The sequence below is a fragment of the Mustela putorius genome, unplaced genomic scaffold (genome assembly GCF_011764305.1).
Source record: "Mustela putorius furo isolate JIRA1106 unplaced genomic scaffold, ASM1176430v1.1 tig00003850_pilon_pilon_pilon, whole genome shotgun sequence".
NCBI lineage: Eukaryota > Metazoa > Chordata > Mammalia > Carnivora > Mustelidae > Mustela > Mustela putorius.
Window position 1 is genome coordinate 10,583,732 of NW_025422002.1, and position 26,761 is coordinate 10,610,492.

The 26,761-nt window shown below is 43.1% G+C and overlaps 1 protein-coding gene across 2 annotated transcripts in view; it reads right to left on the reverse strand.

Moving 5' to 3' along the window:
- Positions 1-672: 672 nt before the first annotated feature.
- SEC13 (SEC13 homolog, nuclear pore and COPII coat complex component) overlaps positions 673-26,761 on the reverse strand; it is a 33,537-nt gene continuing 7,448 nt past the window's right edge. The window contains exons 1-8 of one of the 2 annotated variants that reach the window (XM_045063312.1): positions 23,162-23,242; positions 22,947-23,062; positions 20,138-20,289; positions 19,402-19,535; positions 12,211-12,344; positions 11,685-11,808; positions 10,655-10,801; positions 673-1,118 (exon numbers count right to left, since the gene is read on the reverse strand). In XM_045063312.1, the coding sequence (XP_044919247.1) occupies positions 1,005-1,118; positions 10,655-10,801; positions 11,685-11,808; positions 12,211-12,344; positions 19,402-19,535; positions 20,138-20,289; positions 22,947-23,062; positions 23,162-23,227 (987 nt within the window). In that variant the 5' untranslated portion in view covers positions 23,228-23,242 and the 3' untranslated portion in view covers positions 673-1,004. Of the gene's footprint in view, positions 1,119-10,654; positions 10,802-11,684; positions 11,809-12,210; positions 12,345-19,401; positions 19,536-20,137; positions 20,290-22,946; positions 23,063-23,161; positions 23,243-26,761 lie in introns of those variants that run through there. The other variant, XM_004738525.3, reaches the window with a different exon arrangement.

Sequence of the window (26,761 nt, forward strand, 5' to 3'; positions counted from 1 at the left end):
GGGCAGGTCTCCTATCTTCTGTGAGTTTCCTTATTGGTGAGTTGGCAATATACACCTGCACCTGTTGTGTTGCCAAGTGTGGGGGATCTCCAGCGGAGTGCTGGCTTGTAGTAGGTCTCAGTAAATGGTAGCTGCTATTGTGACTGCTGAGTCAGATGAAGGTCCCAGGGCTTCTGCTAAGAGGTGATACTTGATCAGGACCAGAATCATGGTCTCCAGCACAGGCCCTGCCCTCACAGACAAGGGTCCATAACATGAATGAAGTGTGCCCACTTTCTGAGCCAGTCTCTTAACTACTGGTATGTGGTTAATACTGCCCTCCACTGGCATGGCATTTTCTCAGTCACCCATGTGCAGTAGTTCATCTGCGTCTTCTCTGTAAGGCAGACTTATTCCATTCTCCGGAAGAGGATGTGTGCTCAGAGGATACATTCCCTGTCACCGAAGTCCACGTCTGGCATTCCTTTCATGTCACTCTGTGTGGTACCTTCAATGTAGCTGGAATCATGGACATGTTACAGGGACAGACCAGCTGTGTGTGGGTGCTGGGGGATGGGGGCGTGCAACGCTATAGGGACCTGCGGGCTTGGTGAACGTTGTTCTAGTAGACTGATGTTGCCACACGAATGAATATAAGCTTTTTAGGGAAGGGTTAGGGTGATGCAGGAAGAATTATAAGCAATATTAATTTATTTAACTACTTTGGAAATAAAACCCCCCAAATAATGCCTGAACCCAAAAGGTATGTAAAAATGGCCAAAAATATTTTAAAATAATAGATGTAAAGATCATTTGTAGCTTTTTCCTCATAACATGAATGCTTTCAGCAGGACAGTAAATTACAAACCATTTCAAATCATGTTAAGGCAGATGATCAATCTGGTTGCATTTGTAACTACTCCTGGGAAAGTAATTGTGTAGAAGCTGTTCTTCCCAGCTATTTGGTCAGTTGGTCCAAGAAAGGGCCTCCTGGAGTCAGCAGGTGGGGAGCTTGGCCTTGCCTGTCACTGCTCATTCTGCTGGCCCTCTGTGACGGAAGCCGACACGGAACCCTGGCCCTTGTTGACATCACTGATGCACACCCACTGCCCGTCAACGGACTCCTTCCACAGGGTCACCTGCAAGCCAGCACATGGAGCCTGTTACAAGTCTGCACCCCTCCTTCTGCTGTCCTCACCTTCCCAGGTCCCGCATCAAAGGCCATGACTCAAGCTTGTGAGTCAACAAAAGTCCCCACAGATTGAAAGAGTAGGGAGAGTGACCTCACCAACAGTGACAAAGGGTGTTCCTGACTTAGACCCTCCTTACAGGAAGAACAACTATTCAAGAACAGGAAACTACTGAGGGAATCCTAAAGACAGAGTGAGGCTGAAGCACCACCCTCCGCCATCAAGACCAAGACACTGTCCCAGAAGCCTGTGTGGGAAGTCTACATGCCGATTGCATGGCCCGCCACCCAAGCCAGCATAGCACCATGTCCAACCTGTGGTTCCTTCAGAAGGTAAAGAGCACGGAGGTGACATCCAGTTATCCAGCGTTTAGTTACTTTGTGGGAGCCCAGACTCTGGGTTCGCCCCATGGGGACTACAGGCACATTTGTGGGGCATATTTGGGAATCTGAGTGTGACTAAGTGGGGAGAGTTTCCAGGAACTGGCACTGGGATATTAGCAGACAAGGCAGAAAAGCCAAGTCACGCCCCCCCTACCTGCCTTTGGTGCCTCACATCCAGAAAACTTGTTCAGGTAAATCTGAGAGGTCCCTAAAGTTGGGCTGCCCAGGTAGCAGAGTTGAGTCATAGTCTAGCTAGGTGAAGAGTGGCCCCCCAGACCCACCAGACAGCAAGGGCTACAACACCTGGAAATTGCAGGACCCTGCAACTCTAGCAGGCAGAGGAGGTAGATGGGGGGTGGGCAGAGCTGGTGATCCTCACAGCAAAAGCCAATGGCCTTATTTCACCAGGAAACAGGCTTGAGTCAAGAGCACAGAAAAAAATGTAAGTGACTCCCACTGTGCCAGGGCAGGAAATCTATCGAAGCAGAGCATGTAGGAAGCTGCAGAGCCCACCCAACAGCCCTCCTTCCCATGGCACTAGAACAGCTTCCTGTGGCACTAGAATAGAGTGCAGAGCAGTTGGCTTTCTGTCTACAGAGCAAAACGGATGGCCTCACCTAACTAGGATATTCAGTCTTCACTCGTGCCTAATTTGGGTCTCTAAAGGACAAGCTGTGCAGGCTCTGGGTCCTGTCCTGCTGCCCCACCAAGACTGTGAAGACTCAGAGACTCACCTGTTGCTGAGTAGAGAGTCTAGTCCTGGCTGTATAGGAAGCCTAGCCAGAGAATCCAGGCAACAGTGAAGCCCATCCTCCAGCCTCAGGTGAAGATCACAGAAAACCATGGAAATATGTAACCCCAAAGGAAACTAATAAAACTCTGACTAAAGAAATAAAGATCTGTAAACTGTGGGACAAAGTATTCAGAATAATCTTCCAGTTTAGTGAACTACAAGCACATGTAAGATAACTAAATGAAATTAGGTTCAACAAAAATAGACACCATTAAAAAACAATAAAACGGGCCCCTGGATGGCTCAGTGGGTTAAGCCTCTGCCTTTGGCTCAGGTCATGATCTCAGGGTCCTGGGATTGAGACCCACATTGGGCTCTCTGCTTCCCCTTCTTTCTCTGCCTGCATTTCCGCCTGCTTGTGATCTCTCTCTGTCAAATAAAATAACAACAACAAAAAAAAACACAAGAAACCCTAGAACTGAAAAACATAGTAACTGAAAAATGTAGCAGAGCTTCAAAAGCAGAATGGACCATGCAGAAGAAATCAGAGCAACCTGGAGGACAGGACATTGGAAATTGCCCAGAGGAAGAAAAATCGTAAAGACTGAAATGGGATATAATCAGAAGAAGCAATATTTTGCATTAGGAGAATTCCAAAAGATGAGAAAGAGACATAAAATATATTTCAAGCAATGAGGCCTGCAAACTTCCCAAACATGGGGAGAGAAACAGACCTCTAGATCCAGGAGGCCCTAAAAAGACTGAACTGAACAGGGTTATGAACACACGATATTTTGTCAAAAGCAAAGAATTTTAAATGCAGCTACAGAAAAAAGTTACATACAAGGGAACCCCCAGATAAGACTATGAACAGATTTCTCAATACAAGCTTTTCAGTCCAGGAAAAAAAAAAAAGGGATGACATGTTCAAAATACTGGAAGAAAAAACTCCCATCAACCATGACTACTATACCAGGCAAGTGTCCTTCAGAAATGAAGACGAGATGGACGTTCTTAAACAAAACCTGAGAGAACTCCATCACAGATTTCACCTGCCATAAGAGAAATGCTACTGGGAGTTCTTTGAGTAGAAATTTAACATTGTACAAGTGGGTTGTAAAAAACTCACTGGTAATGATAAATACATAAGGCTGGATTCTGTAATATGGTGACTGTGGTATGTAATTCACTTACAACTCCTTTACAAGTTAAAATATGTAGTAAAAAATAACCATACCTTAGTTACACATGATAAAATATATACATTGTAACATCACTAACCTAACATGTAAGGGGGAGGAGAAGTAAAAGTAAAGATGAGGAATTCTATTGAAGTTAAGATGTTTTGTGTTAGTCCTACAGCCATAAAGGAAAAACCTGTAGCAATTAGACAAAAGAACATGACAAGTCAAAGCATACGTTATCAAACACAAAAAAAGACAGGATAAGAAACAATTAACAATGGATCAAAAAAACAACCAGAAAACAATGATAATATAGCAAATGTGTAAGGCCTTACTTACTTTTCAAATGCAAAACTCTCCACTCAAGAAAACAAATGCCTGAATGAATACAAAAACCAAGATCCAGGGGCGCCTGGGTGGCTGAGTGGGTTAAAGCCTCTGCCTTTGGCTCAGGTCATGATCCCAGGGTCCTGGGATCGAGCCCCGCATTGGGAATCTCCGCTCAGCAGGAAGCCTGCTTCTCTCTCTCCCTCTGCCTGCCTCTCTGCCTACTTGTGATCTCTGTCAAATAAATAAAATCTTTAAAAAACAAAACAAAACAAGATCCAACAATATGCTTCATACAAGAGATTCCTCAGGTCTTCAAGACAAACAGAAACTAAGAAGGCATGGAGAAAGACATTTCAAGCAAATGGTAATCACAAAGAAAGCAGGGGTGGCTATACTTCTATCACACAAAATAGGCTAAAAATAGCAAAAAGAGACAGAGGTCAAACACATCAAGAAAATGTAACAATTCTAACAACTAAACAGTAATAAAAAAATTAGTTGGGGACTTTAATACTCTCAACAATGGACAGATCATCCAGACAGGTAATAAAAAGTAGAGTGGACCTGAACAACAGTATAGACCAAACGGGCCCAACATATATAGAACCTTCTGATAGCAGAATCAGAAGTGCACGTGGAACATTTTCTGTATTTACACCACAAAACAAGTCAGCAAATTAAAAACTAAAATCGAACTAAGTATCTTCTCTAACCATAACCATATGAAACTAGAAATCAAGAGGACTGAGAAATTCACAAATACATGCAAATCAAATACTCTCTTAAACCAAAACAAAGAAGAAATGAAATGGTTTGAAATGAAAATAGAAACCCAATATACCAAAACTTACAGGATAAAGCAAAAACAGTTCTTAGAAGTTTACAGCAGTAAATGCCTACATTAAGAAGCAAGATCTAGGGGCGCCTGGGTGGCTCAGTGGGTTAAGCCGCTGCCTTCGGCTCAGGTCATGATCTCAGGGTCCTGGGATCGAGTCCCGCATCGGGCTCTCTGCTCAGCAGGGAGCCTGCTTCCCCCTCTCTCTCTGCCTGCCTCTCCATCTACTTGTGATTTCTCTCTGTCAAATACATAAATAAAATCTTTTAAAAAAAAAAAAAAAAAAAAAAAAAAAAAAAAAAAAAAAAAAGAAGCAAGATCTAGGGGCACCTGGGTGGCTCAGTGGGTTAAACCTCTGCCTCCGGCTCAGGTCATGATCCCAGGGTCCTGGACTCAAGCCCCACATCGGGCTCTCTGCTCAGTGCGGAGCCTGCTTCCCCGCCTCTGCCTACTTGTGATCTCTGTCAAATAAATAAAATCTTAAAAAAAAAAAAAGAAGAAGCAAGATCTATACCAAATAAATAACCTAACTCTATGCCTTGGGGAATAAGAAAAAGGATAAACTTCACCCAAGCAGAAGGAAGGAAATAAATATCAGAACAGAAATAAATTAAACAGAACAGGAAAACAGAAAATATTAACCAAAGGAGTTGGTTATTTGACAAGATAAAACTGATACAACTTTGGCTAAACTAACCAAAGAAGAAAAAAAAATGGACCCAGGGGTGCCTGGGTGGCTCAGTCAGTTAAGCATCTGCCTTTAGCTCTGGACCCAATTCCCAGGATCAAGCCCCACATCAGGCTCCCTGCTCAGCGGGGAGCCTGTATCTCCCTTTGCCCCGCCCTCAACTTGTGCTTGTGCTCTCTCCCCCTCAAATAAAATCAATCTTAAAAAAATAAAACAAAACAAAAACCCAAAATAAAATTATAAAAAGGAAACAATATTATAATTATTACAGCACTATAAAGAAAAGTTAAGGTATTACTATGATACAATTATGTCAACCATTTGGACCTAGAAACAAAATGGAAAAACTCTTAGAAACCTGGAACATCAAGGACTGAATCAGGAAGAAATAAAATCTGAATAAAAAATTTTACTTTTGTAAAAATTAGTTTCTGAAATAGTAAGGAGAATGAACCAATAATCAAAAAATCTCCTAGTATGAAAAAGCCCAGGACCAGATGGCTTCACAGTGAATTTAACCAAACATTTAAGGAATTAATATCAATCCTCAAAACAAACAAACAAACAAACAAACAAAAAACCAAAATGGAAACACACACACTTTATTGGGCTAACATTGCCCCGATACCAAAGCCAGAAAAGGATACTACCATAACAGAAAACTATGGACAAATAACCGTGATGAATATAGATGTAACCTGAATTTGGCAGTGTGTTAAAAGGATCATTGGGCATGATCAAGCAGGATTCATACCTGGAATGCAAGGATGATTCAACATATGCAAACCAATCAATGTGATGTCTCACAACAGTGAAGAATCCTTCATCTCAGTAGATGCAGAGAAAGCATTTTACAACACTCAACATTTGTTCGTGATAACTCTTAAAGGCTATATATGCTAAGCCCACAGCTAACTTAATTCTTTTCAACACAGTATTGGAAGTCCTTGCCAGAGCAGTCAGGCAAGAAGAAAAAAAAGGCATCAAAACTGGTAAGGAAAAACTGAAACTGTCTCTATAAATGACACGATTTTATATACAGAAAATCCTAAAGATTTCATCAAAAAGCTTAGATTGAAATAAAGCTTCAGGATACAAAATTAACATACAAAAATCAGTAGCATTTCTATAAACCCAGAATGAATCATCTAAAAAAGAAAATGATCCTTATAATAGCATCAAAAACAATAAAATACTTATGAATGAACTTAACCAAGGAGGTGAAAGATCTCTACTCTGAAAACTCAGTGATGAAAGAAACTGAAGGCACAAATAAATGAAAAGGTATCTTATTCATAGATTAGAAGAATTAACATTGTTAAAATGTCAATACTACCAAAAGCCATATATAGATTCAATGTAATTCCTATCAGGATTCCAATGGCAGTTTTTACAAAAGTAGAAAAAAAAGTCCTAAAATTTATATGGAACAACAAAAGACCCCAAATGTCCAAAGCAACCTTGAGAAAGAACAAAGTGGGAGGCATTATACTTTTTTTTTTTTTAAAGATTTTATTTATCAGAGAGAGAGAGGGAGAGAGAGCAAGCACAGGCAGACAGAATGGCAGGCAGAGGCAAAGGGAGAAGCAGGCTCCCTGCTGAGCAAGGAGCCCGATGTGGGACTCGATCCCAGGACGCTGGGATCATGACCCGAGCCGAAGGCAGCTGCTTAACCAACTGAGCCACCCAGGCGTCCCGGCATTATACTTTTTTAAGCTACAAAGTGATAGTAATCAAAATGGTATGGTAGGGCATAAAAAGACAGATCAATGGGACAGAATCATAAGCCCAGAAATAAGACCAAGCATATATGGTTAACTAATAATTGGCAGGGGATCCAAGAATACTCAGTGGAGAAAGGACAGTCTCTCTAATAAATGGTGGTGGAGAAACTGGGTATTAGCATGTAAAAGAATAAAACTTAGACCCTTATCTTATACCACTCACAAAAATTAACTTGAAGTGAATTAAACCATGATACTCCTAGAAGAAAATACAAAAAACAAGCTCTTTGGCATGGGTCTTGATTTTTTGGATGTGACACCTAAAGCATAAACAACAAAATATAAACAAGTGGGACAGCTTTAAACTAAAAAGCTTCTGCACATCAGAACAACATCGTGAAAAGACAACCTACAGACTGGGAAAAATATTTGTAGATCATACATCAGATAAGGAGTTAATATCCAAAATATCCAAAGAACTCCTAAAAATCAATACCAGAAAACTAACTAATTGGATGAAAAAACGGGCAAAAGACTGCACTAGAACATTTCTCCAAAAAAGATCTACAAAGGCCAAAAGATACGTGAGAAGATGCCCAACATAACTCATCACTGGGGAAATGCAAATCAAAACCACAGTAAGATATCACCTCATACATGTTAGAATGGCCATCAAAAAAGACAAAAACACAAGTGCTGGCAAGTATGTGGGGAAAATGGAACCCTTGTACATGGATGGTGGGACTGTGAATTGGTACAGCTGCTATGGAAAACAGTATGGAGGATCCTCCACAGAATCAAACACAGAACTATATGATCCAGTAATTTGACTTCTGGGTATTTATCTGAAGAAAACGAAAACACTATCTTGAAAAATATCTACACCTCATTTTGCTGTAGCATTATTTACAACAGCCAAGACATGGAAACAACCTGTCTAATGACAGAAGAATGGATAAAGAAGCCACAGTACATACATACAATGGAATGTTATTCAACCATGTAAAAGTAAGGAAATTCTGTTATTTGTGACAGTGTGGGTGGACTTTGAAGGCATTATGCTAAGTGAAAGAAAGACCAATACTATATGATCTCAGTTATATGGAGAATCTAAAAACAAAAAACACCCACAAAAGACCCCAAACCAGTCACAAAAGAATTCAGTTTGTGGTTACTGAACTTGTGAGTGGAGGGTCGAAAGGTACACACTGTAGTTTTAAGATACAGAGGTACTAGGGATGTAAGGATGATATAGCTCACACTGCTGTATGGTCTACGTGAAAACTCTGAGAGACTAATCCTGAGTGTTCTTATCAAAAAAGGAAAAACCTTTTTTTTGCTTTCTCTTTTATTGTATCTATATGAAATGATGGATGCTAAACTTACTGTGCTGATCATTTCACAGTGTATCTAAGTCAAACCATTATGCTATACACTTTCAACTTACGATGTGCGTCTATTATACTTCAATAAAACTGGAAAAAGAACACCTTAGAAAGTAAGAAAAACAGAGGGAGCAGTGCTGTAATAATGTTACAACATGAAAAGACAGTAGTAATAATAATAATGTGAACATAGATACTGTTTTGACCAAGCTGCTGTAGCTTCTGTGAGAGGATAGGGGGAAGAGAATTGTGGTTCTCAAAGTGTGGTCTCCAGACCAGGCCATCTGCAGTGACCAGGAGATTGTGAAAACTAAAAATTCGCCCAGAGCCACTGGTTCAAAAGCTCTTGGGGGTGAGCTTGGCAATCCATGTGTTAACAAGTTTAATACTAAAAAGTCTGAGAAGTGTGCTAGAGGAAGATGACAGATGAGTAAGTATGTTATTTTTACACTGAAGTAAATGGCAGAAGAACAGCTAAGCATTGAAAAGGTTTGTTCCTAGAGAATGAAAATTAGGAGTCTGCATTAAAAAATCATAACCTAATAAAAACTACCTTAAGCTATGTACATGTATTCAATTAAAAAAAAAATCTTAAGAATTCCTGCTTTAGAGACCGACTATTTACTACACATGCACTGTGCAGAATGCTCTAGACTGAAAACATACTGAGTCCTTTAGTGAAGAAATACTGTGCGGAGAGCCAATAGAGCTGAGCTTTTTGTAGGAAACAAGCTGATAAAGAAGAGTAAGAAGCATAAAAGATTAATGACAACAGACAACAAATGTGGAACGTCCAACCAGGCACTTGCCTACTTGCTTCTTACTGCCTTGTAAGCCCTATGGTAGGGCTCCTCAGTGAAGTCAGGGTCTGTTGGCCTGTCCTGAGTGCTACCAAACCTGGGGTCTAGTCCTGTCTCTGCCACTTACTAGAAATAAAGAGGGTTAGATTAGTTTTCTTTGAGGGTCACTCCGGCTCTAAAACTCTATGGCTTTGAGATGGGGCCTGCTAGATCTTTCTGGGACTGCTACACATGAACAGGAACGCAGGCTGGATAGAAACTGCCTACAGAGGGTCTCAAAAGGGGTATTATTTGTACACCCATGTGCACAGCATTACTGACAAGAGCCAAAGGTGGAAGCACCTCAGTGTCCTTCAGTATATGTGTGGGTAGATAAAATGTGGTACAATACAATATGCAGTCTTAAAAAGGCAAGAAATAGACACATGGTATAACACAGGTGAAGACACTATAGGATTCCACTTATATGTGGTCCCTAGAGCAGTCAAATTCACAGAGACAGGAAGTAGGATGCTGTTTACCAGGGGCTGTGGTGGGGTGGTAGGCGGTAGTGTTCAGTGAGGACAGAGTTTCAGCTAGGAAAGATGCAAACAGTTCCAGAGGTGCATGGGCGTGATGGGTGCCCAATAACGTGAAGGTACTACAAAGCTGTACACTTAAAAATACTTAAGATGGGGAACTTTCTATGTATTTTGCCACAATTAAAAAAAAAAAAAAGCTGCCTTCAGAAAAGTAGTAACAAGCTAGTGCCATCTCCCTAGCTGACCTCTTCTCAGGCAGAGAATCTGTAACTTCATACAGTAGGTTTCGATGCAGGAGTCAGGATTTTTCAAGTGCATCTGCTTTGTTGCTATATTGTTCTGAGCTACTTGTTGTCTCCTCATCCCTTCCTTTGTATGGCTCGTAGCACAGTAGGAAGAGGTAGAGTGGGTGAATAATAATGCCCATGAATTATACTGATTTTTAGAAATATGCCTCTTAGGTGTCTGACAAAAACCTTACAATCTTTTTCTTTATTTGATTTTTTTTTTTTTTTTAATCTATTAACTTCAGAGCAGTGCTAACTGAATGTCACATGCAAACAAGGTGGTCAGATGGTTAAGGCGATGGACGACCAGGACAGTGGCTTTGGATTTAACTCAGGCCTGATTATGGACTCTGTCACCTAAGAGCTTTGTGACCCCTATCCAAGTCTACCTACCACTGTCAGCTTCTTTCTATTTGTAAAAGGGCGACAGACAACCTTGGGGCTAGGGGTGGGGGATTAAGATTTAATGATGTAATTATGGGATGTGTTCAAAACACTGTCCTCACTAAGGCTCCTTCCAAGCCTGTCATTACGTGGAGAATCCAACTGCACTAGAAGTGGGCACAGTAAACACAAACAGGGCCCTGTCCACCACATCATGGAAATGGAGTGTACCTTATTGTCTCCGCCCGAGACAGCCAGGATGTTGGCTGTGATGGACCAGCTCACATGCCACACGACGTCATTGAACTTGTGCAACAGTTTGGGTGACCATGTATTGCCTGAGGTGTCATCACAAGTCCAGATGAACACACGACCATCCTGGGAAAAGACAGGCTAGAATAAGGGAAGGTAAGGCAGGGATCTTGAACTGGGGATATCCTTTCCATCTAAAGCCATACTGGACTTATACAGGATTGGGGTGAGGGATTCAGCCCAATGCGCAGCCAAAGCACTCTTAGGTGTGGATAGCTCTGATAGACAATTTCTAGCCCAGCATTATCCCTTTACCCCAGAAGCACATTTCACATGGATCGAGTCTCTCGGGTTCTCGTGCTCGTATTGCTAACTCTAAAATTCTCTCTGGGTCTGCCTCATGTCTGCCAAGTTACCTCCTTGTTTTGGGCTCCCTCTGGCTCTGATTTTCTCAACCAAATAGGTATAATAGCTGTCTATAAACCAAAGATAGAGAATGAGAGGAGACAAGTTGAAAAAGTCTTTCTCAAATTCAGAACCAAACTTAACAGGTTCAAATGAAGCCTGGCTAACCTTTGTCTATGGTGGGGTTTGCATAGAAGTAAAGGCTTGTCCTTGGTCTTTCCTTTGTGATCTGTCTGTGAAGACTGAATAAGTAGGTAAACCCAAGATCCTAGAACTTCTGACTGCTCCTGGTCTCTGCTTGGGAACACTCTCAGAATGCACCTGGGTAGCTCTAATTCCCAGGTGCATAATGCTGAGAAATTGGTCCTGAGTTTGGCCTACCTCATGGCTCAGTCGAGGCAACCCCCTTGTGCCTTCTGATCAAGCCTTCGGCATAGGATGACCTACCTCCTACCTCCAAAGCACTCTCCTACTTGCATTGGTCCCAAGGTGCCTGTTGCCCTGCTCTTACCTTTTTAGACTTTACCTTAAGGGGACTGTAAGGTTTGATGGGACTTACTCAGAGATTATATAACACGGGAGGCTCTCATGGATCTGAGCTGACCTGGGAGCAACTGGCGATGGTGCTGGTGGGCAGGCCAATGGAGGGGGCCCAGGCCACATCTCGAACCCAGTCACTGTGCGCTTCTAGCTTCTGTTCCTCCTTCCACTGGCCGTCCTCCTCCTCCCTAACAGGAGAGACAAAAGGGAGAATGCAGCAGTAGGTAGCAACCCTGCTGTGTTTCCCACACTCCACTGTACCCCCACCCTGTGGGCTCTGCAGGGGCCAAAAAGCTATTCCATCTTTCTGATTTCATTCATTAACCGTGCAGATTTTTACTTAGTTCCCCAGCTATAAAAGACTCTTCCAAGAAATGCCAATGGCTCTGGCAGCTGGGAATTAGGTGAAGAATTAAAGTGTTTGAGCAAGGCCAAGTTGTTTTTCAAGGGTGTCCTCTGACATACTAAAAACAGTATTCTACGGGCAGGCTGGGAAAAGGTGATCCTGTTTCTTGGGAACTGTGGCTGAGTCACAGTAGGTAGTAGGTAAGAAGTGTCCCCTTGGGCATAAGTCCAGCAACCCCACTTACTTCCACAGTTTGATGAGGTTGTCACAGCCGCCTGATGCAAACTTCTTGATGTAGTTGGGCTTTTGCCCTGATGGCTGGTCTATTAGGCTTCCAGGTACAACAGCAGGGGCCCAACTGACAGCATTGCAGCCAATCTGTAAAGAGGGGGGTTGGGGTAACTGCCCTTTGCCTTGTGACAGAACACTGCTTCTGCAGACCCAAAGCTGCAGTGTATTTCCCCTTCAAGTCCTGGGACAGGATTATGTAGGACAGCTATTTTGATGAATTAAGGCTTAGCTTTTCAAGAAGTCCTACCAGTGCCTGTATTTTTCAGCAATATATGTTTAAAGTAGGAGTTAGGGACTCCCAGGAATTTAAGAAACAGAACATTTTCAAAAACATGAAGGGAGGCAAAGTTTAATGAATTACTCTAAAGCACTCCTGTAACCACTACCAGTTCAAGATTATCAAGTTGCTACTTACCCAAGAAGGCCTCTCATCATGTCCCACCTGAATCATAGCCCTTCCTCCTTGGTACTATTTTCCTAACTTCTGATTCCTTCCTTTTTCTCTATAGTTTTGTCACCCAAATATGCATCCTTAGGTACTACAATTTAGTCTTGCCATTTCAACTGTTTTAAGTCTTTTTACATCTCATTATTTATAAATTCCCCCTCTGGGTTTTTTTTTCCCCCCTTAAAATCTTTTTGTTGAAGAAAGACTAGTCTCTGACCTACACACTCTCAGGCTGATTTGCTATTTCATACTCAGACCTCTGAATTCCTTTGAGTTCCTGAAAATTGTCAGCTGGATCCCAGACTGGATCAGACTCAAGTCTGACCCCTTTGTTAAGATTACAGGCAGTAAAGTATTTTTTCACTGGGAGACAATAACGTCAAGTTGTCTTTTTATATTGATAGCACCTGTCAACAATTTACACCTCTTTTAAGTCACTGGACATTACAAAATGGTGATACTGCATTCATTTCTTTGTTATTATATATAATAATCTAGACAGAGAAATTCCCCTCATTAATATTTGGCTCCCCATAGGTACAGGTCAGGAAGGAAAGGCAGGATAAATGCTTTACACTTTATTAATTGGTTCCTTGCCATTCTTTAAGGGTGACTGATTCTTTTATTTTTTAGAAGATTTTATTTGAGAGAGAGAAAGTGAGAGAGAACACAAGCCAGGGGAGAGGAAGAAGCAGACACCCCACTGAGCAGAGAGCCCAACAAGGGACTTGATCCCAAGACCCTGGGAACATGACCTGAGCTGACGGCGGATGCTTCACTGACTGAGCCACCCAGGTGCCCCTGATCCACTCTCTTACGTATCACCATGAACTCATGGATTTAAGTTATTTGTTGGATTTCAGTTCACTGCAATTATTTTCATTAGAAATTTCTGACACCTAAACTGCAGTGTGTGTTCAAACTGGCTCCTTCAATAACGCTGGTATGTCAAAGTAGGTCTTCGATCATTTCTGCTGGACATGACAAAATGTTTCAGGCTCATCTTGTATGTATTCGGCCTCAGACCTAAGATTAGCCACTTCCTCAAGAAATAGGGTATCTTGAGGGTGCTACACACACACACATTTATTTAATTTATTTATTTAGCACATGCAAGTGGGGCAACAGCGAGAGAGAGAGAGAGAGAATCTCAAGCAGACTCTGCAGAGCACAGAGCCCGATGTAGGGCTCAATCTCACTACCCTGAGATCATGACCTGAACTGAAATCAAGACTCTTGATGCTAACCAACTGGGCCACCCGGTGCGCTGTGCCCACTTTTTGATCAGTGGTCTGCTACCTTAACAGAGCATATGGCCAGTATATCCTATCCTCTGCCTTATAACCCTCATTTAGTCTTAGTTCTCTACAGTTAACTGCATTTGATATCTTCCTAGTCATTTTGTTGTCCGAAGCTTATTCTCTAGCAGATACCTCAGGAATGGCTAATGGAAACAACAGTCCTTGAGTTCCTGCAGAGCAGTAATAGTCTTATGTTCTTTCTACTCCACAATTAAATTTCTAAGAACAGCTCTGAGGCATTACTAACATTCACTGCTCATAAACTACAAAATCTGATGGGCTCTGACACACCTAGGTATACCCTGTGAAACTACCATGGAGCTGGTCTTGGTCTATGTTCTCTTTCCTTTTTCTGTGTCTCCTTCCTACTCCCTGTTGATTTCACTCCCAGTTTTTCTTCACAAGAGGCCCTGTCGTGGAAGTGAGACTTAGCGGGTTATGAGGGTCAGATCTCTACAAGACCCTTTAATCCTTCTTAGGCTGGGCAGCTTGCATTCACCTGGTATAATATAGTACAAAACCCCTCCTGGTGAGTTCTCCAAATATAATATAGATAGCCAGTAAGCATGTGAAAATGTGCCCAACATTAGTTATTAAAGAAACATAAAAATTGAAGCCACAATGAAGTACCACTTCACAAATACCTGAATGGCTAGAACGGCAACAAAAAAAGATGTTAGGAGTTGGCAAGGTTGTGGAGAAACTGAAACCCTTATACATTGCTGGAAGCCATGTGAAATGGTACAGTTAACTTGGAAAAGTTTAGTAGTACCTCAAAAAGTTAGAGACTTTCCATCTGACTTAGTAATTTTTAAAAAAAGATTTTTTTTATTTATTTGAGAGAGAGAGCATGAGCAGGGGGGAGAAGGCAGAAGGAGAGGGAGAAGCAGATCCTCTGCTCAGTGGGGACCCTAATGTGGGGCTTGATCCCAGGACCTTGAGATCATTATCTGAGCCCAAGGCAGATGCTTAACCGAATGAACCACCCAGGCGTCCCTGACTTAGTAATTCCACTCCAAGGCATTACCCAAGAAAATGAAAAACATTATGTTCACAGGCGCGCCGGGGTGGCTCAGTTGTTAAGCATCTGCCTTTGGCTCAGGTCAAGATCCCAGGGTCCCAGGATCGAGCCCCACATCAGGCTCCCTGCTCTGCGGTAGTCTGCTTCTCCCTCTCCCACTTCCCCGGTTTGTGTTCCCTTCCCCCTGCTTGTGTTCCCTCTCTTGCTGTCTCTCTCTGTCAAACAAACAAATGAATAAAATCTTAAAAAACAAACAAACATATACTCAGAAAAAGACATGAATCTTCATAGCAGCATTATTCATAATGGCTGAAGATGTCCATTAACTTATAAATGGCTCAACAAGGTATGTAAATTCACATGCTAGACTATCATACAGCCATAAAAATGTATAAAGTACTAATACATACTACGACATGAAGCCTGAAAACATGTTAAGTGAAAGAAGCCAGTCACAAAAGGCCATATACAGGCATACTTCATTCAAGTGTGCTTCACTTCATCAAACTTCAGTTACTCTTTTACAGACTAAAGGTGTGTGGCAACATTGTGTCAAACATGTCTATTGATGCCATTTTCCCAACAGCATTTTGCTTACTTTGACTCTGCCACATTTTGTTAATTCTCACAGTATTTCAAGTTTTTTCATGATTATATTCATTATATGGTGATCAGCAATCTTTGATGTTACTAGTGCAATTGTTTTGGGCTGCCATAAATTATGCCCATATAAAATGGCAAGCTTGGGACGCCTGGGTGGCTCAGTTGGTTGGACGACTGCCTTCAGCTCAGGTCATGATCCTGGAGTCCTGGGATCGAGTCCCGCATCAGGCTCCCAGCTCCATGGGGAGTCTGCTTCTCTCTCTGACCTTCTCCTCGTTAATGCTCTCTCTCACTGTCTCTCTCTCAAGTAAATAAATAAAATCTTTAAAAAAATAAAAAAAATAAAATAAAAATAAAATAAAATGGCAAGCTTATTTGATAAATGTGTGTGTTCTGACTGCTCCACTGACTGACTGTCCCACCATCTCTTGCCCTCTCCTTCAGTCTCCCTATTCCCTAAAACACAATATTGAAATTAGGCCAATTAATAACCCTACAGTGGGCTCTAAGTGTTCAAGTAAAAGAAGAGTACCACATCTCTCACTTTAAATCAAAAGCTAGAAATGATTTAGCTTAGCGAGAAAGATAGGTCATAAGCTGAGACAGACCAAAAAAGCTAGGCCTCTTGCATCGAACAGCCAAGTTGTGAAGGCAAAAGAAAAGTTCTTGAGGGAAATGAAAAGCACTATTACAGTGAACACACAAATGATAAAACAGTTCTAACAACCTGAATGCTGATATGGAGTTTTTTAGAGGTCTGGAGAGAAGATACTACCAGCCACAACATTCTCTTAGAGCTAAGGAGAGCAAGGTCCTAACTCTGTCATTCTGTGAAGGCAAAGAGAGGTGCGGAAGCTGCAGAAGAGAAGTGTGAAACTGGCAGAGGTGCTTCACAAGGGTGAAGGAGAAAAGCCATCTTCATGACATAAAAGAGCAAGTGAAGCAGCCAGTGCTGGTGCAGAAGCTGCAGCAAGTGTTCCAGGAGATCTGGTGAGATCATGAATGAAGGTGGCTGCACTAAACAACAGATTTTCAACATAGATGAAACAGACTTCTTTTTTTTTTTTTTAAAGATTTTATTTATTTATTTGACAGAGATCACAAGTAGGCAGAGAGACAGGCAGAGAGAGAGAGAGAGAGGGAAGCAGGCTTCCTGCGGAGCAGAGAGCCCGATGCGGGGCTCGATCCCAGGACCCTGAGATCATGACCCGAGCCGAAGGCAGCAGCCCAAACCATTGAGCCACCCAGGCGCCCCAGATGAAACAGACTTCTAATGGAAGATGCCATCTACAACTTGCCTGACTTTAAAGCTTCAAAGGACAGAATGACTCTCTTGTTAGGGACTAATGCAGCTGGCGACATGAAGTTGAGGCCAGTGCTCATTTACCATGCATAAAATCCTAGAGTCCTTAAGAATTATGCTATATCGGGGCGCCTGGGTGGCTCAGTGGGTTAAGCCTCTGCCTTCGGTTCAGGTCATGATCCCAGAGTCCTGGCACTGAGCCCCACATTGGGCTCTCTGCTCAGCAGGGAGCCTTCCCCACCCCCCACCCCTGCCACCTGCCTACTTGTGATCTCTGTCAAATAAATAAATCTTAAAAAAAAAAAAGAATTATGCTATATCTTATCTGCCTGTGTGTGCTCTATAAATGGAACAACAAAACCTCAAATGGCGGCACATCTGTTTACAATGTGGTTTACTGAATATTTTAAGCCCACTGTTGAGACCTGCTGCTCAAAGATTCTTTTAAACTGTTACTGCTCATGGACAATGCACCTCTTGGTCACCCAAGGGCTCTGATGGAGATGTATGAGATTAATGTCATTTTTATGCCAGCTAACATGACATGCACTCAGCAACTTCCATGGATTAAGGAGTAATTTCTACTCTTAAGTCTTATTATTTGTTATTATAATATGGTTACAACTGCCATAGTGATTCCTCTGATGGATCTGGGCAAAGTAAAGTGAAACCTTCTGGAAAGGATTCACCATTCCAGATGCCATTAAGAATACACCCTCATGGATTACTCCCAAGGGGTTCAAGACTTCAGGGGAGGAAATAAATAACTATGGATGGGGTGCAAAAGGAACCGGAATTAGAAGTGGAGCCTGAAGACATGCCTGAACTGCTGTGATCTCATGATCAAACTGTGACAAGATGAGCAACTGCTTCTTATCGATGAGCAAAGAAAGTGGTTTCTTGAGATGCAATCTACTCCTACTAAAGATGCTGCAAAGACTGCAAAGACACTGCAAAGTTCTGAAAATGAGCAGTTGATAGTTGCATAACTTTGGGAATATACTAAACCCTACAGAATTGTATACTTTAAAAAGCGTGAATTTTACGTATCAAAAAAACAAAAAAAAAAGGTTAAAAACAAAAGAAACCCCCAAACTTTTCCTAGTTTCAGCTGCTGTTCTTAAACTGGCCAGCTATGGGACACCTGGGTGGCTTGGCTGGTTAAGCATCGGCTTTCAGCTCAGTCATGATCTCAGGGTCCTGGGATTGAGTCCTGCATTGGGCCCCTTGCTCAGCAGGGAGTCTGCTTCTCGCTCTGCCTGCCTCTCTCTCTCTCTCCCTGATAGATAAGTAAAAACCTAACAAAATGAAACACTGGCTAGCTAGCTATGCTTTCCAGTGACGCCTCGCTGGCTATTTTGGCAGTACTCCCCTTCTCAAGTCTGTTAGAAGGCACCCCGTTGCTCCCTCCTGCTCAGATACCATTACAATGCAATCTTGTGGTTGTTGCAGGTTTATTCCTCTCTGCTTCTATTTCAGAGTTTGTGGAGATATCTTGTTACCTAGTTTTGCTGTAAATGTTTCTGAGGTTTTGGTTGTGCTATCCAGCTGCTCTGCTGGTTTTTATGGAGATGAGGAAAGACTGAAAAGCTGTGATGTCATTCCCCAAAATCTTCCCAGAAGCTCTCAGCCTATTCACTTTTGCAAGTTAGTCAGCAGATGGGAATCTGAGTGGATCCCCTAAATTTGAGAAATTCACAAGTATAGTGTCAAGCTTGGGAGCTACTAAGTTTCCATATGGGTAGGTTTCAGAAGTATTTGGGGCCACCAAAGCTGGAAGTGTTGTCCAGTGAGAAAGCACACAGATTCTGAATTCTAACGCTGGTACAGGACCTTATCTAAGTCATTTACTTTTTCTGAACCTCATCTGTCTCATCATAAAACAGAAACAGGACTACTTACCTTGCAAGTCTAAACATTTCATAGTTTCTTCTTTCATTTGTAGACATTTGTGAGGATTACATGACACACAGTGGGGGCTCAAGTACTGTGAGATATTCCCGCACCATCCACGGTGCTTTCTTGACTATTTCAACATCTAATGACTGTAAGTGCAAGGGACTGTATTCCTATGATGCCCTTTATAACACCACTAAGTTCTGGGGGGCCCAATGACCACTGCAAGCATGTCAACTTGAGATGCCCATAGCAAACGTAGCAGGGAGACAGGCTGCTGCCGCCACCTTGCTAAGGCCCTGACCCTCTTCGACTTGGGTGCCTTCAAGGAGGAACCTGTGCCAATTCCCTGCCCTGGGCTGAATGAGGAGGTCTCCCTGAATGCAGTGTCTGTCTGGCTTCAGAGCTAAAGAGGCTTGAAACTGACCCTCCAAGCATGTCTGAGCATCAGTCCCTCCCCAGTCCCCTGCAAAGCAGTGATGCTACTCCTGCCACCTCTCTAGGGAGTCTCCAGGAGACACAAAGCAAGGCAGCAGAGCTACCCTCCACACACAGGCAAGGTCTGGACTTACTGTGTGAGCGTTGTTGATCTTCTTCACTTCCCACTGGCCCTCCCCGGTGTATGTCAGCAGGGAGATGGCCCCATCTGAGCTCCCGCAGGCCAGTATTAGGCCATAGTCATGGGGGGCCCAGCACACGGAGTTTACTGCAGGAAGGAGGGAGGCATAGTTAGCAGACTGATTTCCCAGGTTTACCGTTTTACTATATTTTTAAAGTAAAATTGCAGGGACCACTAGGAGGAAGATAAGAAGATTCTAAAAACCCATCACCTACAAGTATCATAATTTCGTAAACTACAATCTACCTTAACAAAAAGTAGAGTGAGCTGAAACAGATAAAGGGGACTGATAGTATGCTTACTGTGATGAGCATGGAGTAATGGATAGAAATAGTGAATCATAATACACACCTGAAACCAGTATTACATCATATGTTAATAAAAATAAATTACTAAAACTAGGGGAAAAAGTAGAGTAGACAATAATCTAAGAATAAAGGCCAGTACTTAAATAAAAAACAAACAAACAAACAAACAAACACACAAAAACCCTCACTGCATTGTTTTTTTCCTTTTCTTATTTTGCTTTAGACTTGCTTTAGGTCTTAGGGCCTTATGTCTGCTGTGGACAGAGCAGAAAAGCCAACCAAACCCAAGGGACAAACAAGGAGCATCACAAGAGAAATGGCATGGGAGCATCAGCCAGGGTACAAAGCCCCATCCAACTGCCCCTACCACATTCACTGTACCTGAGGAGTCGTGTCCTGTGTGCTCATGTGTCTTCTCCCAGGTGCCATTCTCCTCCTTCCAGATAATGACTTTCCGGTCATAGGAGCAGGATGCCAGGATGTTGCCATACATGGGGTGGGCCCAGGCCACTTGCCACACAGGACCCTCGTGACTACAAGGGGAGAGGGTCAGAGGCTGGTCAGATGGGTCACAGGAACCTATAGTGCTCTGCCACCCACTACGTTGCACCGAAGTGAATGGCTTTCTTGGTAGGCAAATACAGTATCTCGGGACAGAGCTGCCTGAGGATTTCTTAAGGGAGAGCTATAGGAAGTCACTGCCAAAAGGGACCTTTGTTGGGCACTGAAGATCCTGAGGTTCAGAGGTCCCAGAGGCTTTGAAAACAATTCAGGACTCTAAGTCAGCCTCTCTGTCCTGACCAGACAGAACCCTCTCCACCTCAACCTACACTGCAGCCAGAACAACCTACATCGGCCATCCTCAGGAAAAGTCTCTCAACCTATTCATTCATCTGTGCACTGATCAATTCAGGGTTTGCCCCTACAAGTGCTCAGGAAGTATTTGTAGAGTAAATTGCTACTTATCCTTCCAGATGGTTAACTTTTTGAGTAGGCACTATCTGTTTCATATTTGTCACTATTCTTTTAATTTGTTCAAGGGCATGCCTCTCCTCTGCTCTTCTCATCTTTATGCATTCACCTGGAGTTTTATTTGAGCACGTACCTGGTGCTGGTCTCAGTACTGGGGCCACCTCTCAGGTCCAGGCAAGGGTTGGGCACCAAGTACACAAGAAGTGACACGGCAGAGGGGTGACAGCCCAGGCTCATTCACCCTCACTCCCCATTCACTCTAGCTATTTGACTTTAGGCAAGGGCCATGTCCTTCATATGGCTTAGTTTCCTAATGGAAATATCAGCAAGACTTCTTTCTTGGTATGCTCAGGAGGGGAAATATAGGTGATAACTCAGGTAAAAAGCCTGGAACAGTGCTGGGCACAAGAAAAGAAAAAACCATTCATACCTGTCAACTGGTATTGCTGTTCCCTGTTCACTCCTCCAACCCAGGGCTGCAGACACTCAAAGTGTCTGTCTCCCTCTGGCTGGGACAATTCCTAGGCCTCACAAAGGAAACTGTGAGGAGATGAAAATGTCCTTTAACTAGCGTAGTTTTAACTGAGGCCAAAAAAAAAAAAGAAAAAAAGAAAAAGAAAGAACGGGGTGTGAATTTTATCCCTCTAATATTGCACATCTTTTCAGTGTAAGAAAAACAGGACTGAAAGCACCGAGTGACAGCGGATGTGACCACCTCTGCCAGTGCCAGCAGCAGGCAGCTCTCTGCACAGCCAGGGAAAGCAGTACTGACCCTTTAGTCACTCTATTTTTGACATTCAGGAAGACGGGAACTTCTATACCCCTTTCCCTAAGTGGCTACTTAGTTATGCCTTAATTCGGTTAATTTGTACTGAGCTCCTACTCATCAGGGTTCATAATTTCTCCTGTGCAGTCTGCTAAAGGCTTTGGTCCCTACCCAGAATAATGGATACAACATACACAGCTAGGATTATAAAGAAAACCCAATTATAATAAAATACACTGAGTAAAATGTTAAAGATGGATTTATTATATAGGGACACATGTACTTCTGTTAGCACATTAACTAACAAACTCTAGTGGCAGGTCCAATAACCACTCTCATTTCAAAGTAATGATAAGCCTAAGTGCTATTTTGAGACAGCTAGAACTGGAATGTGATATGAAGATAGCTGTGTCTTCTACTGGTAACAAAGTTACAGATGCTCTGAATACTACTGTGGCTTCTAGCCTACATCCATCATTGAAAGAAATGCTAAATATCTGAGTCACTGATAATAAAGAAGTGATTTTTTTTCCTCAGCCCTAGTTCACCAGCCCCTGAATTCTAACCACAGAACCGTTGGAAATCTGTGGATTCCAGATTAAGAACTCCTATTTATCTGGAAGGCAGTGGACTGAGGGAAAACAGTACAGGTGTAGCCATAAAAATGAGCCAGGATTTCAAGAATCTTGGTAGGGAGAGGGGAAATAAAACATTTGTAAATATTCACTGAGTATCTGCGGTGGGCACGCAAATAGGCAAAATTATAGGACTTATGTAATTACTAATGCATTCTTATATTAATATTATTCTTTCTTTGATTACATTAACATCATTCTTACATTACTGCCTTTAGTAACACTTTAGATCAGGTTGGCTAAACTTAAAAAAAAAAAAGACAACAGGTGCCTGGGTGGCTCAGTGGGTTAAAGCCTCTGCCTCCAGCTCAGGGCATGATCCCAGGGTCCTGGGATTGAGCCCCGCATTGGGCTCTCTGCTCAGCGGGGAGCCTACTCCCACCCCCTGCCGACTGCCTCTCTGCCTACTTGTGATCTCTGTCTGTCGAATAAAAAAAATAAAATCTTTAAAAACAACAATAACGAAAAAGTTCTTTCCCACTTTTAAAAGTAGCAATAGCTACCAAAAGCATGCTGTGAATAGACTCTACCTGGGAGGAGGCAGCAACTGCCTATTTTGAGGGTTAGCAGATAAAGCCTTTGAGAGCTACGTAGACTGACTCTTAACCAGGGTCTTCTGATGGGTTTTTGGGAAGCAAAGTTAGGATTCATTCCTGGATCCATCAGCCTGGAATGTATGCTGAGGACAGCTGCCTGGCTGGGACTGGCGGGGGAGGGAGGGGTGGTCCTCTCTGCTAAATGCACTGTGGAGCTCCTCTGATCTGGGTCTGAGAAGCCCAATCATTCTGAGACCTCACCCAGACTTGGCTGGACTTACCCCCTGAGGTCGGCAATGAGGATCTGTCCTCCATTTCGCACATCGAAGATTTTGACAGACCTGTCTGATGAGCAGGTTGCTAGGCGGGTGCCATAGTAGTCCATCTGGGCGTCGTGCTGCAAAGGGAGGACAGTTGAGAAGCCTGCAGGCTGGGAGGTGGGTGAGGTGGGGTGGCACAGTCACCAGGACAGAATCTAGTATGGACCAGAGTTTACCTGATAATAATCTAACCTCCAAGCAGCATCATTTTCAGGCAACAAGCTAGCATCTCCAAATTCCATTTCTCTGACAGGAATGTCGTTCTGAAAGGGACCAAAAAAACCCCCCATCCTAGCTGCTTTCAGACCCTCTACATAGAGAGGGGAAGCCATTTCCTATCCTATTCTGTAGGGTGGGTATAGGAGACAAAACAATGGCTAGCTAGCCTCCCTTTTCTTCTTCCATCCTCAGGCCCCACCATATTCTGATGCTCTGTAGGCTACTGTGGAAGATGCCTGGAGTTTCAGCTCAGCCCCAGAACCCAAGGCTGATGGTGACACAAAGGAGTAGCCTCTGAGTGCCTGTAGGGCCCTAGTGAGATCCTCCATAATGCACATCTGGCCTGGATACAAGGTTTTATTCAGACATTTGTGCTCCTGCTCCTACCCATGGCCCTAGATCCTTTGTGGACCTTTGTTTCTGGATTTTTACTAGACCTTTTTCCTAGTAGTATACCTAGAACCCCAGACTCTCCACCCATGCCTTAAATGTCAATAATTCCACCACTGATGAACCGACCTTCTCAATTCTGACTGGCCATGCAATCCTAAGGCTGGTCCCTGCCTACGGCTCTTGTCTTTTTCCTCTGAGCTGCAATGCCTGCTGTCCCACTGAACTGTCCTGGCCCTTCCTGTTTGCTGCCTATTCCAACAGAGAGCACCTTCTTCAGCTGTCTCATGCTAGGGGTTTTAGGAACTATTAGCCATCACTCTTACTGTATTCAGGAACAATTAATATCCTTTCATCAAAAGTGGTCCTTCTGTTTGCTTTAACATTCCTTCCTCACCTCCCTGAGAAAAACATTCTGATTATTCTTCAGAAGCCAACCCCCTCCACTACTCTAGGTCTTGGCTTTTTGGAAGACAGGCATTGCAAGTGTTTAGACTTCTCAGGTACTTCTGCAGAGTGCTATCACACACTTCGAGAGGAAGAAGGGGATAGTCCTTAAAAGATTTAAATACATCTTCTGACCTTACATGTTGTTCAGAAAAAATTACATTTATTTCCTTGAACCTCAGTTTCCTTCTCTTTAAATGGGGCTAATGGTGGCATCATTATGGCTACCACTATGGCTATCACCATAGCCAATGGTGGTATCCGCTTTAGGGGTTGCCATGAAGGTTCAATGAGACACTGAATGAAAAGCGCAGGGCATGGGGTCTGACACTTAGTGAACATGCAGGCACCATCCATTGCTATTTTTGCCTCATCTGTTTCTCAAACCCAAACTACACAAGTAGGTAGCATATATGTTATTTTTCCCATTTTAGCTGTGAGGAAATCAAGGCTAGCTCAGAGAGTTAAGAAATGGGCTAGGAAGTCTCAGATTGGATTTTCATACCCAAGGTACCACAGTGTCTCCAAGAAGATGTGTTTAAATGACTGCATTCAGGAAACATATACAACTGTGAGACCAGGCAACCTATCAGAAGATGAAAAGCATCTGATGGCAGGCAGGAGCCCTGAGATGAAATACTGTAAGCTGACTGACCAGAGAGTCTTGCTTAAAGTCTGCCTGGATTGCCTGGCCCTGCATGAAGCAGAGTCTGCATCTTTGCTGTTGGAGACTTTAACCTGTGGACCTTCTCCCACAGCCCTGTCCTCTGATACTGCCTCGTGTTTGTCTTTCGGGAAACACCCTGAGTTAATGACTTCTAGTTCAAAGGGCTTTGCCTGGCCCACTATCTGTGGTGGTCCTATCTGGCTCTGTTTTGGGCTTTCACTGTGCTTGCTCTCTGGCCTTGTACTGAGTTGTTTTCCCATTCTTTCTTCCTTTAGCCCCCTTTCTGAAGGGGTTAAGCAGTGGCAGCATGGGGAAGGCAGGTGGAAAGACTATTGTCAAACTTTCACACAGGCTTACTTTGTTGGCCTGAAAACTGAGGGCCTTGAGCTAAAAACCATTCCTAGGTTCCTTCCACCAGAGAGTGACCAGAATGCCATAGCCCTGCCAACATGGCAGGCACTGCTGGGAGACTGACCACATGCCGAGGCTACAGCCTGACTCAAGGGTGCAAAGCCACACTGGATTCAGGAATGATCAACAGAAATGCTCGCCCTGCACTGAAATGCACACATCCATAGTCTGTAAGGGAAGGCTAAAGGAATATTTACAATCAGAAGAAGAGGCAAGATGGCAGAGAAGTACAAGGCCCTGTTTCAACTGGTCCCCTGAATTGAGCTAAATATATACCAGAACACTCTGAACGCCCATAAGATCAGCCTAAGATGTAAGATTACACACTTCTGGATGTCTATGGTGGCAGATCATCAGTGGAGAGGTACACTTTGACTGGGTCATGGTGGATATATTCAGCTATACATCCCTCAACCACCTCTCACCAAAATGACTAGGAGGAGGAACACCCAAGAGAGGAAAAATTCAGAGACTGTGCCCTCTGCTACAGAACTACTGTATATAGACATAAATAAATGTCAGAAATGGAATTCAGGGTAACAATTATCCAGCCAATGGCTAGGTTGGAGAAGACCATTAGTGGTAACAGAGAATCTCTAAGGGCAGAAATGAGATCTGATCTGGCAGAACTTAAAAATGCTATCAATGAGATCCAATCTAATCTAAATACTCTAACAGCTAGGGTAAATGAGGCAGAAGATCCAGAATTTCAAATTAGCGACCTAGAATACTAACTGATAGAAAAGAAGGATTAGGAGGAGGTCTGGAACAAACAGCTTAGATAACATGAAAACAGAATTAGGGAAATAAAGGACGCCAAAAACCGTTCCAATATCAGAATTATTGGGATCCCTGAGGTGGAGGAGAAAGAAAGAAGACTAGAAGATATAGCTGAACAAATATTAGATGAAAATTTCCCCAACCTGGGGAATGGAATAAGTCTTTGTGTCCTAGAGGCAAAGAGGACACCCTCCAAGATCAATGAGTCTAGAAAGAGACATAATTGTAAAATTCATGAGATATTAATTCAGAGAGGATGTTTTAAGGGCAGCTAGGGGGAAGAGATTCCTTAGTGCAGAGGAAGGACCATCAGAATAACGTCAGACCTGTCCACAGAAACCTGGCAAGACATATTCAGGACACTAAATGAGAAGAACATGCAGCCAAGAATACTTTATCCAGCAAGGCTGAAATTCAGAATGGATGAAAAGATAGAGAGCTTCCAAGACCGGCAAGGTTTAAAAGATTATGTGACCACCAAGGTGGGACTACAAGAAATACTGACTGTGCCAAGATCCAAGCCCTGGGCTGGGGCCATTCAGGTTCCCTCTGCCGATTTGGGTGTTGCGGGGTTCTGGCCTTGCCCCTCGGAACCTTTCAGAATAGGAGGCCGGAGGCAGGAACCTCTTGGAACTCTGCGGGCCACACCACTGCCACATCTCTCGCTCCTTTTCTTCCTCTTCCCCCAACAGTTGAAAACAAAACCCAGAACATCGTACGAGCTAGTGTATCCTGAGCCCTTAGTAAGTTCTAGACGTTGTTCATAATCTCAGTCTGCTAACAGCCCCGCAAAATAGGTGCTTCTGTTATCGACACTTTACAAATGAGGAAGCTTGAGCTTCGGAGAGGTGAAGTCTCTTAC